General features: G+C 50.8%; 1 protein-coding gene across 2 annotated transcripts in view; it reads right to left on the bottom strand.

Moving 5' to 3' along the window:
* Positions 1 to 7585, bottom strand: part of HS6ST2 (heparan sulfate 6-O-sulfotransferase 2) — a 276995-nt gene extending 269410 nt beyond the window's left edge. The window contains exon 1 of one of the 2 annotated variants that reach the window (XM_016426679.2): positions 6547 to 7585. In XM_016426679.2, the coding sequence (XP_016282165.1) occupies positions 6547 to 7055 (509 nt within the window). In that variant the 5' untranslated portion in view covers positions 7056 to 7585. The remainder of the gene's footprint in view (positions 1 to 6546) is intronic. The other variant, XM_007507200.3, reaches the window with a different exon arrangement.
* Positions 7586 to 13139: the final 5554 nt, after the last annotated feature.

The raw sequence follows: 13139 nt of genomic DNA, 5'->3' as shown, positions 1-13139 counted from the left end.
CACATGGGTCGAGGGGATATGACTGGGGATGTAGACTCTAAATGATCATCCTAATGCAAACACTAACAACATGGAAATAGGATCTGATCAAGAGCACATGGAAAACCCAGTGAAATTGTGGGTAAGCTACGGGAAGGGTGGTGGGAGGGGAGGGAGGGAAATAATTTGATTCTTGTAACCAAGGAATAATGTTCTAAATTGACTAAATGAATTAATTTAAATTTAAAAAAAGAAATGAGCTAGATCAATGAAGAATAGATCTTTATTAGAACAGAAGCCCCTTAAGGGCACAGACTGTCTTGGCTTTTGTCTTTGAATCCCTAACACTCATAATTTTTGTAACATACTAAGCACTTAATGAATGGAGGCAGCTAGGTGGCACCATAGTGCACACGTGATATGCCTGGAGTTAGGAAGACTCATCTTGGCTGAGTTAAAATCTGGCCTCAGACTTACTAATTGAGTGGATGTCTCTGTTTGCCTCAGTTTCCTCCTTTATAAAATGAGCTGGGGAAGGAAATGGCAAACCACTGCAGTATCTCTGCCAAGAAAACCCCAAAAGAGTCTGACACAACTGAAATGACTGAACAACAACAAACTCACTAAATAACTGTTCATTAATTCATTCTCTGTCCAGTGGACGAATTCCTTCCTCTCTCTGGGTCTCACTCCCCTCCTCTGTAAAATGAGGGAGATGAATTAGATGATCTTTATGGACTTGTATCCCTGTTTTTGAGTCTTTGTGGTCATAATGAATACCGATAAGGTCTCTCAAAGTGACCTCGAAAGTTTTCCCTTTTGCCTCAAAGCAAAAGATAGTTTTAGGGGGACAAATGAGATCTTCTGTGTGAGGGTTCCAATTTCCTAAGGGCTCGTTAACTTAGAGTGACCATAGGGGTTATGGAATTATCTTGGGCCACAATTCTCAAGACCAAAAGAAACTTAGCTAGTCCAAGTCCTTCATTTGAGAAGGCTGGAGTCACTGGCTACAAGGTCACACTGGCAGTAAGTGACAGAGTTGAGATTTGAACCCAGCTCTAGAGCTTGTAGGTATAATCCACTTGTTACAGGCTGAAAAACACTGCCAGATGCATCTAAATTATTTTTAATTATTTAATTAAAAGATATGTGCAACCAAAATTCTATTTCCCTCACGTAATGACCTTCTCTCCAACAAAGTATTCTTAAAAATAAATGTCAGCATGTAAAACCCAATGGAACTGCTCGTTGGCTACTGGAGGGGAAGAACATGAATCATATAACCATGGAAAAATATTCTAAATTAATTAATTAAAAAAATTTTCCCCCAAAAAATGGCCTAAATTGAGGATGTGGCATGTGAACGTGAGGGGAAAAGTACTAGATTGACAGTCAGAAGACCTGGGTCAAAGCCCTCCAGCCCTTTTACTACCAGTGTGACTCTGGACAAATCACTTAACCTTTGGTGGACTCAGTTTCCTCAGTTGTAAAATGAAATGGTTGAACTACGTTATTCCTACAATCCTTCCCAGCTCTAAATTTGTGATAATATATGCAAGGTCATGCTACAAACTATTTCTTAACCCTACCTGGCTCATTCTAGACTAACTTTTTAGGAAGCCATCAATCCCTCCAGGTAAATTCTCTCTCAATACTGGCAGCTGGGTCAGTAGAAAGGGACAAAAGGTCCAACAGCTCCCATTAAAGACAGCTGGACAAAGGCACAGCCAAGGAACCCAGGAGGAGCCACAAGGACTATACAATCAGGTAAGCTAGCTTCTCCAAATCACTGGGACATAAGCTTGCTGTGTGTGTGTGTAAGGGAATCTACTCTTGCAAAGAAAGAGAATTAAGTTCCGGATTTAGACCCGTGAATCTGCGATGAGAAAGTCTCTTGTTCTTGCCAAATGGAATTTGCTAAAAAAAAGAATAAGGCAGTTCAAAGCAGAACATGAGATTTATAGAGGCAGAGGGTCTGAGTTTGAAATCCACCTCCAGCAAGTCATTTCTCCCATGGTGGTTTTCTCTGCATTTACTTACCTGTGATCGTGCTGTGCTATATCAAAAGAATATTAGTTCCTTGAGGCCAAGGCCCCCCCCCAAGCCTGGTCCCTAAGACTTGCTTCCTAAGTTCTTGGTGACTGATCAAACTAGAAAATGATGGAGGCAGTCGAAATCAGGGCTCCCAAACTATTTTGTTCCTGAGGATTTTTTAATCAAAAAATTTCATGAGCTTTCCCCGATAATGATGTTATTCGTTCCTGTTGAGCTGAGAAAACATATATCCACAAAAGACAACTCAGAATTCAATAATGCTTTGAAACGAGTCTGCATTTTATTAAACACAGCATCATTCACATAGATTTGAAAAGGAGAAACACCTAAACATGGCCATTGTGAGCTCTAGTACTTCTCGGGTCCACAGAAAGCATGGCTGCCTCTAGAATATGCCGTGCTATTCAATGAAATGGTGAAATAGACCCTTCACAATAGCTTACACTCACTCTCTGCTCCAAATGTTAGCATGCTCACCTAGAGGAGTTTGGGGCCAGCCCCTGCGATGCCCACAGCCCTGCCCAATTTCACGTGCCAATCAGCTAGGCTGGTTTTGTAAATGGAACCAAAGAACGAGGGCCACACAAATTTGATTATGAGTATTACAAATAGAAACATGTTATTTCTTTTAGAGTCAGCCCGATCTTTGCCAATAGAAATTTCCCTTCTGGGGAAAAAGGAGATCATTCCAGCCCTGTGGGGCCCCTCTCTTGAATTCTTCACACCAAGTCAACGCCCTTAGATAGACAGCTGCAAATGTGGCCCTGAACAGCCGAGAGGATTTGGAGTCTCAACAGCTGCTGGGCAATGGTGTTTAGATGCAATTTCAAAAATGTTATTAGTAGCTTTAAGAGGAGCAGGACCATTTGCTAACCCCCAATGACATGGTGACAGATACTTCAACAGCCATTTCTAATGGAAACAAAAAAAATCCCCTTAATGAACATCTTGAGGCTTTGGCCAGCCGAGCACTCTCTTTGTCTTGTGGCAGGCAATGTGATGGCATTCTCTTCTCTTTGGCAGCTCCAAAGCACCCAAGGATTCTCCCATGGGCTCCCGCAAGGCTGGCCAGCCTCATTAAGAGAGGCACCCCTTTCCTAATCCTCCCAACTTCTATTGTCCTCCCTCCCCGAATTATCTTGTATTTAGTTGGCCTGAATTCTGTATATACTCCTTATGTAAATGTAGGCTCCCCAGACAGAACATAAGGTCCTTGAGGTCAGGAACTGTCATTTTTGTCTTTCTGTCCCTAGCTCAGGCTCTGGAAGATTTAAGGAATGTTTGCTGATTGACTGGGAACCTGTGGCCCAAGGAGACAAAAGCACTGGCCCTGTGCACAGAGAACATCTCAGAAAGAAGTAGGAAAAGAATTTGGGAGTTTAACCTCTGGATTTCTGGCTCTGGCCTCGAGCTCCCACCCAGGCAATATTGAAGACCTGCCTGGTTTATTCTCTACCAGGAGCCAGCCCTCCTCTTCAAGGGGAAGCCATGTGGTGCGGTGAATGAACACCACACCGAAAGGCAGGAAGCTTCGGTTCAAGTCCAGCCCCAGCCACTTCCTAGCTGAATGGCCTTGGGGGAGCCATTTTCCCTTCTGTCAGATTCCTGATCTGTAGAATGCTTGCTTGCACTGCCTACCTCATTTGGGGTTTGTAAACTTTCAAGAGAAATGTGAGCTACTAACATTTAATCACCCCATTTTACAGATGAGAAGCTGGGGTCTGGAAAAGTAAAATGTCTTGTCTAAAGACTAGGCTAAGCAGAGGCAGGAGCAGAAGCCTAGTCTAGTGCATGCTGGCTTGTTGAGACTGCTCTCCATTCATTCCGTAGAAAGGTTTTCTGTCACTGTCATATGGCAATGGATCTCTCTGGATTGAGTTGGGGGCAGAAGGGGGATATAGTCCTAGAGCACTCTTTGGTCTACCCAGACACACACACAGAGGGCTCACCTAGATTGTCAAAACAGAGGCAATTAGTTCCCAAATTGGAGATGACCTCAGAATGGTGGAAAAGCCCAGATCCTGGAGTTCTCAGGTTAACATACTTTTCAGAATGAGGGATTGAAGGGGAGGGAAAGACGGAAGGAAGGAAGGAAGGAAGGAAGGAAGGAAGGAAGGAAGGAAGGAAGGAAGGAAGGAAGGAAGGAAGGAAGGAAGGAAGGAAGGAAGGACAGAAGGATAGAGAGAAGGAAGGAAGGAAGGAAAGAAAGAAAGAAGGAAGGACAGAAGGATAGAGAGAAGGAAGGAAGGAAGGAGAGAGAGAGAAAGAGAGAGAGAGAGAGAGAGAGAGAGAGAGAGAGAGAGAGAGAGAGAGAGAGAGAGAGAGAGAGAGAGAGAGAGACAGACTGGAAGTAGAAACGTTTCTGGTAGATTTTCCATTTCTTGAAAATAGCATGTAACCCCATAACCACGACTTTCAAAAAAAGAGTCATCTTTGATAAAGGGAAAATGATAGAAACCGCCTTCCCCCTACTAGATGGCAGTAGTGTCACCCTTTGTAAAATGGAAAAAAAACTACAGCAAAATTCCATTCCATTCTATTTCAAACACATTTTTGCTTATATTTCCAAGAGAAGCTATTCTCTCCATAGCCGAAACCCCTTCCTTAAAAGGTCCTGATTGTTAAGATTAATCGCCACAAAGGCTTCTATAGTCTGATTTCTTCAGAGGTCAATTAAGTAAATAATCTGGAGGGCATTAATAATGGTGTGTCCAAGGACCAACCGCATAGACCCTGGCCCACCCATTCAGAAGGCTTTTTAAACACAAATACATTGTGGAACTTCTCAGGAGCTGGGCCATAATAAGGCCTGTCCAGGGGGCAATGGCTGGGAATTCTGTGTGTGCCCTGAAGATCTCATTTGAAATTGCCATGCATGGACCATGGCGGGAAGACGAGCATTAGCTTCCCAGCCAGCCAGGCGGCAGTGTGAGTGGTGCTCTCTCCCATCACCAGAGATGGGAGATCCTGAGAGCTCACAGGGCAACAAGATGGGGGGGGGGGCAAGAGCCCCAGCTCTGTGCAGGCAGCTCCCGGCCTTCAAGACCAAGTATCTCCCTTGCTGCTTGGAGCACATTGTGGAGGCTGGAAAGTCAATGAAATCAAGGCACCTGGGACTCTGGCCCTGGAGAAAAAGTGGTAGAGCTGGGGTGAAGGGTTGGGGCCCCCAGGAGTGGATCCAGGTGCCCCCCCTGCTGCTCAGGCCTGGTAGCTAAATCTGGCTGAGACGGGACAGCAGGTCCATGCCTCACCGAGGAGTTCAGAGAACCATTCAGCCAGACTAGGTTATAAGAAGGTGGAGAAGGTGAAGAACCCAACAGTGTACACCCAAGACCTGGGGAGGGTGTGGGGGCGCAGGTGCCCCAATCCAGGCCATCGGGGCTCTCGGGCCAGAGCCCTCAGTGGCTGGAGGCAAGGCTCCTCCAAATCCACTCCCAGCCTCCTGGACGTGCCAAGATGAGCCAAGGAAAGCGACCCTCTTCACCTCGACGTCCTGCCAGGCTCTAAGAGGGCATGGCAAGAAGGGGCGAACTTTCCTCTCCAGCCCTCTGGCAAGCCCTCCATTTCAGCTCCTCCCCGACACCGGGTGGGCTGCTGGGTGCCTTCTTCACAGGCTCCCCCGAAACTAGCCCCAGCCCCCAGCCCACTGGGCAGAGGGGGGTGCCCCATGCCAGCTGACTCTCGCAGGTGACGACCGCCTATCTGGGCACATTAATACAGGGGAGTAATCGTGGGCTGCAGAGGAAGCCCCGCCGGGGCCCTCCCACGTACAGGGCTGGAGCGACCCCCTCCCTTCACCCCCAGGCAGGAGAAGCGCTTTGCTACAAATAACTAGAGTTTGCAGCGAAGCAAGCTGGGAAGTGAGAGCTATTTGCAGGGCTGTCCAGAAACACCTGCAGAGAAAAATCAAATTGTGTCTGGAGAACTGGCGAGCTTGTCTCGGCCATGCTCTTCGGAGCTTGTGGGGGGGCGGCTTCAGGAACCCGATTTAGACAGCAATCAGCCCTGGCCCCGCAACACCTCCCAACCCAGGACCGGTCCCCGCCGCTCTCCCCTTTCCCAGGGATCCCGAATGGCTTTTCTCGCCTCGGTCTGGGGACCCCCTTCCCATCAAGTTTCTGCGGAGGGGAAAAGGGGAGGGGGGCGGGCGGGCGGGCGGGAGAAGCTCGCAGACGGCGGACAATTACTGCAGCCGTATGAAGGCAATTTCCTCGCCCGCGGTGGCGGTTTGCGGTCACTCTCAGTGGGAAATGTTTTTGCATGCTTCCCGCGATCAAAGGGGATGCCCCCCGCCCCCCGAAAAGCAAAGGACCCCCCCAGTCCGACAAGGCCAGGACTAAGGAGGAAGAGGAGGTGGGACAATGCTTTCATTGTAGCCCCGGGAAAGGCTGTGGGAGTCGCTCTGGCCGCCTCCACACCCCCGTACCCCCCACCTCGGGACAAAAGTTGCAAGCTCGAGGGGCCCCCGGCAGTAGCGGCGGCGGGCCGCGCGTGCAGACCTGCCTGGCTCACCTGGTAGGTCGCAGCTTGGCTTCTTTCTTGCTGTCCACGATGGAGGGCACACAGTTGGTGAGCTCGGTCCAGTCAGCATGCAAGCCGCAGCTCCAGCCCGTGGAGAAGCGGGAGAAGAGCCAGGTCTCGCGTTTGCCGGGCCGGTGACAAGTGCATTTCTTCTGGCCGGCTTTGCACTCGCACGGCTGCTCCAGCTGAATGTTGCGCACCAGATGGCGGCCGAAAGTGGTGCCCCCGGTCTTCTGGATGTGCAGGAAGACGATGAGGTCGTCCCCCTTGATGTTGAAGTCGACCTTCCGCAGGAGTTCGGCGTCGGTGAAATTGAGACGGGCTACGAAGCGGGGCGGACTTTCGTCCTCGGTGCGGTACGGGTCAGCATGGGACGAGGCGAACGCCTGCAGGCGGAGGAGCTGGCATTCTGTGCCGGGGCAGACGTACTGCACAACGATCACGGCGAACAGGAACAGCATCACCAGGGCCAGGAGCAGCTTGTTGGATTTGTCATCCATGGTCCGCCCGGAGGGCGGCGCGGGACGGGAGGGCTGGCGCCCTGGCTTGGGAGATCGGGGGCACCAGAGGCGCGGGGGCTGCGGGGCGCTTGGAGTGCCGGGGCGCGGGGCACACTAACGAGGACCGGCCGCCGCGTCCATGAAACGGGGGAGCGTGCTGGCTGGCGCACGGCAGTGGGAGCCGGAGCCGGGGCAGGCGCCGGGGTGCGTGCGGTGCAACCTTCGCCGCTGCCGCGGCCGAGCCGCTTCCTTCCTTCCCGGCAGGCTCAGCGCTGCAGCGCGCTCTCCTGCTCGTCCTGCTCCTCGCCCTCCCTCTCTCTCTCTCCTCTCCTCACTCCTCTCCTCTCTCCTCTCTCCTCTCTCCTCTCCCTCACTCCACCACAACACTGGGAACCACTAGCCGAGAGCAGGAGCCCGCCCCACTTTCTCCCGTCGGCCGGCCCGCCCCCCTCACGTCGGCCCGAGCTCCTCCCCTGCTCACTTAGCTCTTGCCTGCACTTCGCCTCCCGGCCTCCTCCCAAGCTCCGCTCACCACATCCCCGGGCGCTTCTTTCCCAGCGGGAGGGCGAACTCGCTCCTCCCGCCCCCGCCCCCGCCCCCGTGCTCTCCGCAGGGCTCTGGGTCCCGCCCTTAGACCCGCCCCCCGCGCACACCTACCTCCTGAGGCGGTACCTGCTCCACCTTGAGCATAGAGGGAGGAGGCATCCCAGGCGGGATGGGCCCGAGAGGTACTACTCCTACCCCCCCATCCCACGCCCCAAAAAACAAACAACTGTGTTCTGCTTCCTTGCCCAGGGTCCGAGCCAAATTAGGTGGCTTTGTTATCTGTCTACTTTAAAAGAATGCTTGGTCGCTCCCTTCTTCAGTCCACCCCCTTCAAGCTGGGCCAGAGGGACTCGCTCGGGACTCTCTTGGGAACCTGCCTTTCTTAGTGGAGGGAGGGGGCTATTAAGGAAGGTCCAGTGGTTCGGCAAATTGAAGCGGAGCTTCTGGAGCTATCTGGAGTGGGGGGCTCCGTGTCTCTGCCTGGGAAGGCGAGATACTTTCCCACTCTTGGTGACCTTGGCCAAGTCCCTTGCCTAGCATGAGGTAACCGTCTCCATCCGATGAAAAGGATGCTCCGTGGTTCCTGCCATCGCTTGCCATTCTGAGCAGAGGGGACAGGGGTGGGGTGTCTTGGGTGCTTCCCTTTCCCCACCTGTGTATTCCGAGCCCAGGCTGCCAGGACTTAACTAAGATGTCCCTGCCTTTGACAAAACAGGATCATAGGCTCCTAGATCTCCTAGTGGGGTGGGATTTCTGAGGCCAGCTAGTCCAAGCCTTTCCTTTTCCAGAGGAGGAAACTGAGGACCAGGGGCATCATCTTCAAGTGATTTGTCCAAAGGTCCCCCAGGTGGTAAGCGTTGGAGGGGAGACGAAGAGAACGGGAAGGGACTAATAAGAATGCTCGCCCTGCCTCAATTAAGTCAGCCCAGGAGCTAGAGCACCCAGGATCCCCGGCACTATCTGCCGGTGTGTGGAAGTTGGGCACACTGCAGTGCTTGCCCTCAGGGCGATTCGAATCTAACCGACGGAATGCGCGGAGTAGTCCACGAGTAACTGTTAGAGGGCTGAGCCAGGTGCAAAGGGACCTGAGAAATCTGCTCGGCTCCACTTGGAAGGGGGCGGGGGGGGGGGGGAGAGTCAAAGCAGGCTCCTTGAAGGTTCCCCCTCAGCGGGTGGAGATGAAGAAGTCTGGCCCGGGAATGGACGGAGATGGGAGTAAGCAAGGCGGGAACCAGGGGATGTCCGCGGAGGAGTCCCTCCAGTTTAGCTTGCACGGGTGGAAGGAGGAAGAGAAGGTGGGATGGGAGAGAACACCAGTGGCAGTTAGTTCAGCGAGAGCTAGCTAGCCGCTGAGGGCTTGCGAGTGCCGGCTCCTAGGAACGCCCTAGGAGGATCACCCAGGCAGCATGGAGAATGAAGTGCAGATGGGAGAGGCCAGTTAAGCCGACGGTTAAAATAGCAGCAAATTCGAGACGAGAGCCTTCCTGAAGCTAGTGATGACAATGGGAATGGAGGGAAGGCAGAGGACAAATGCAGGAGATATTAAGGGGGTAGAAATGGCTGCTATGTGGGTGATCTATTAGCTTAGACACAACCCTAATTAGGATACAAACTGTTTGGCGGTATGCTGGAAAGATCTGTAATCAGAAAACCCAAGTCCCAGTCCCAGCTCAGCTCCTTACGTTTGGGGGGTTTGGGGGGGGGGGGGCGGCTGAAGGCGAGATTGCTGATGTCACCCTAGCCAGCCTCGAGGACGTGCTTGAAGTGTGCTGGAGAAAACAGAGGCAAGCAAGGCTGGTGTGTGAACTCAATAGAACTGGATTCCCGTCCAAATTCGCTGGCTTGTGAGCTCTATGACCTTGAGCTTCCCTTCGGGGTCTTTTTTCCCTCTCTGTAAATTGGGCACTAGAATGCCCGCCCCACTCAGCTATAGGGTTGTTCTGAGCAATGCGCTTTGCTCATCACGATCTCCCTGGGCCTCAGTTTCCCTCTCTGTATAATGAAGGGATTAGACTAGATGGCTTCCGAGGTCCCTAAAGCAGAGAAACGGGGACTATTACTCTCAGCTGCACCCCCCCCCAAACTGAAAGGACCAAGTCCCCCACCCTTCATCTCCCATTCTTGGAAAGGGGGTGGGGGGGGTGGGAACCATGCCAGAAGAAAGCGTCGGAATTGTTCCGGCAGCCATTGCTCTCCCCCCATTCCCCACCCCTTCAGCTAGCTCTGGGTAGTCCTGGTGATGTGAATACCTGAGCTGTAGCTAATATTGCTCCAACCACTTCATTTGCAGACCACTTTGGATTCCCCGGCATACTAGAGAAGAGATAGAACTAAGAGACTAATAACTGCTCACATTTATATAAACAATTTCCAAAGCCCTTTCAATCCATTATCTCCCAGCTCCTCACTGCCAGCCGGGGAGGTAAGTACTGCCTCAGGCAATTCCCTTCCCCCTCGGTGGGCCTCAGTTTCTTTCTCTTCAAAATGAAGCCTTTGGAGAGCTTGATCTCCCAGGGTCCTTGCTGCTCGTACATTCTGTGGGGCTCCTATTACTAGCCCCGCTTTGCTGAAATTCAAAGAGATTAAGCAATGTGCTAATAATCACACTGGAAATAAGTGGCTGAGCAGGGGCTCACATCCCAGGTCCTCTGATGACAAACCTGCCTTTCCCGGGCCCCCTGCTGCCTCCAGATCACCTCCCCACCCACACACCCACACAGCACCCCGAGCCTCTCTTTAGATAGTACTTTCAGCATTTTCCCCTCGGGAACCTATTATCAGAGATACTAACAAGTGAAACAGAATATTTGAGCTGAAAGGGAGCTCAGAAGCTCTTGATTCATTTTATAGGGGATGAAACTGAGGCCTGGGGAAGACGTTGTACATGTCCAAGGTCACACAGAGAGTTGGGACTGGACGTCTTGTCTCTTGCCTCCTCACACTACTTCATGCAACCTTTTTCAGACATTGGGATGAGCCATAAATCACTGATATAAATACTGCCCAAACAGCCCTTTTCTGCAGGAGAGCTAGTTATTTTGCAATTAACCAGAGGTAAAGGGACCCTTCCTGAAAATTTCCCTTGGGATCCCAGAATTCAAACACACCACTGCCACAACTGATTAATTGGCCTCTGAATTGGCCGTATATTATTTCATTGATTTTTCACAGCCTCCTGGGTGATAAGTGAGAGAAGCCAGCTATCGCTATCTCCAAAGTTCCGCAGCATGTCACTGTTGACTCATACCTGGCCCATTTCCTCTGGACTTCTGACCAACAACATCTAGGTGGGTTGATTTGGAAATATGAATCATGTGAACAGATATCCTGCATTAGTCAGAAGACTCCCTAACATGTCAGCTCCACATTCCTCTTCGTATAGCTGCCAGAATGTCCCTGATCAGCATGCTGTATCCCCCACTGGGTTCTACTTCCTTGTTCCAAACACCTTCTTCCTCTCCAGGTTTCCTTGGCTCTTTTCCCCTCCCTCATCCCTAGATATTTCCTTGGTAAACCACAGTTCTCAGCTGGCTATTTTTCAGGAATCTTGTATAGCTCTACCTCCTGGGGTCCAACCTATGGGATCATCTCCTTAGTCTCTGCACTCCATCCTCTGAGGTCTACTCTAGGAGGGCCTCTCCCTCCATCCTCTAAGGTCCAGAGTCTCTCTCCCTCCCTCCCCCCCTCTCCTTTTCTCTCACTGTCTCTGTCTCTCTAGACTTTATCTCTACCTTTCTCTTTCTCTCTCTCCCTCTCTCCTCTCTCTCTCTCTCTCTCTCTCTCTCTCTCTCTCTCTCTCTCTCTCTCTTTCTCTCCTCTCTCCTCTCTCTCCTCTCTCTCTCTCTCTCTCTCTCTCTCTCTCTCTCTCTCTCTCTCTCTCTCTCTCTCTCTCTCTCTCTCCCTCCCTCCCTCCCTCCCTCCCTCCCTTCCTTCCTCCCTCCCTCCCTCCCTCTCCTCCCATCCTCTGAGGTTTACTCTAGGAGGTCAGCTCCTTTTATCTTCTGGAGTCCATTCTTTTCAATCACCTCTGCATCCCATCATCTGAGTTGACCTCATTTCTGTCTTCTAAAATCTGTCCTCTGAGGTGTACCCTCAGAGGTCAACTTTATTTTCTGAAGGAATGATTGGATGGATGAAAAAGCATGTTTGAATGATTACTATGTGCCAATCACTGTACTTGGGGCTTGGCATACAATATAAAAGCCAGACAGTCTCTGACCTCAAGAAGCTTACATTCTAATAGGGGAAGAAGACACAGATAGAGAAGTGGAGGCCAGGTAAGGCTGTTTTGCTTGAGAAGTCACAGAGGTGATTAGTGGAACGATGGGGCAGTCTGAAAACATACCAGGCAGTGTTGATTTGGTTAAGATGACTGACAAGGGGGCTGGAAGGGAGAAGAGAGGGAGTAACCTTCCTCCATCTTCTTACCTTCTGAAATTGTGTCCCTCCATCCTCTAGGGTCATCCCTCTGGGGTCACCATTCTATGACATCGTTTCCTCACTTCATCCTCTGCGATCCTCTTCTCCATCTAGCTAGGCTAAATACTCTGTCACCCCCAAACCTATTGGGAACTTGAGGAGACAGAACTCCCCCTAGGCACAGCCTCAGGAGCGAGCAGCTTTGACCTCACTCCAACAATGACCCATGGAACTCAACAGCATTTGCTGTTCACCTTCTGTATGAAACATCCCAGGTCTGGTCTCTTTTCCCCCATTTCCTTGAGCCCTTTAAATTGGCTTGCCCTGTGCCAGTTGAGCAGGTTGGTGATCCCTCACATCCTCTGCCACTCCCTACAGAACAAATCAAAGAAAAGAGGGGATTTTAGAGTGATGACTGAGATCTTTTCTAGTTTCTCCCATTTGTGAAACGGTCATATCCCACCCCTGGTGAGAGGAGAGGAACATCGGTGATGTGGAGGGAGGAGCAAGATAATTCCTGATAGGTGGTCATTGGCTTTAACCACAGGGCCTTGAAGTAGGCCTGTATTGCTGTTGTTGCTGCTGCTAACAGGTCACATTACTATGACAATCCTTTCCAATCCCAAATGCTTTCCATCCAGTATCTCACTGGATTCTCATTACAGCCCAAGGAGAAAGGTAGGGAAATAGAAATAACTAACTCAATTTTGCAGAGGAGAAAGCTGAGTCCCACATAGGAAAATTGGCTTTCCCTAGGTCCCGGGGAGGATTGGATGCTAACAGGTTGTGCCCAGTGCCCCAATTCTGCTACCCACAAGTCTGTGCACAGTTCTCCAAACAGAGCAGATGTGGATTTGCTTTTTGTATAAATGAATGAACTTGGGGCAGCTAGATGACACAGTGGATAGAGCACTAGACCTAGAGTTGAGAGGACCTAGATTCGAATCTGGCCTCACATGCTTCATAGCTGTGTAACCCCAGACAAATCACTTTGCCTAGCCCTGACCTCTCTTCTGCCCTGGAACCAATATACAGAATTGATTCTGAGACAGAAAATCAGAGTTTTAAAAAAGAATTCTCTGCCCTGGAAAACCACTACTTTTCCACAGTGACAGGGCA

The sequence above is a fragment of the Monodelphis domestica genome, chromosome X, assembly GCF_027887165.1.
Source record: "Monodelphis domestica isolate mMonDom1 chromosome X, mMonDom1.pri, whole genome shotgun sequence".
NCBI lineage: Eukaryota > Metazoa > Chordata > Mammalia > Didelphimorphia > Didelphidae > Monodelphis > Monodelphis domestica.
The sequence above is the reverse complement of the archived record's forward strand: the minus strand, read 5'-3'. Positions and strand labels throughout refer to the sequence as shown.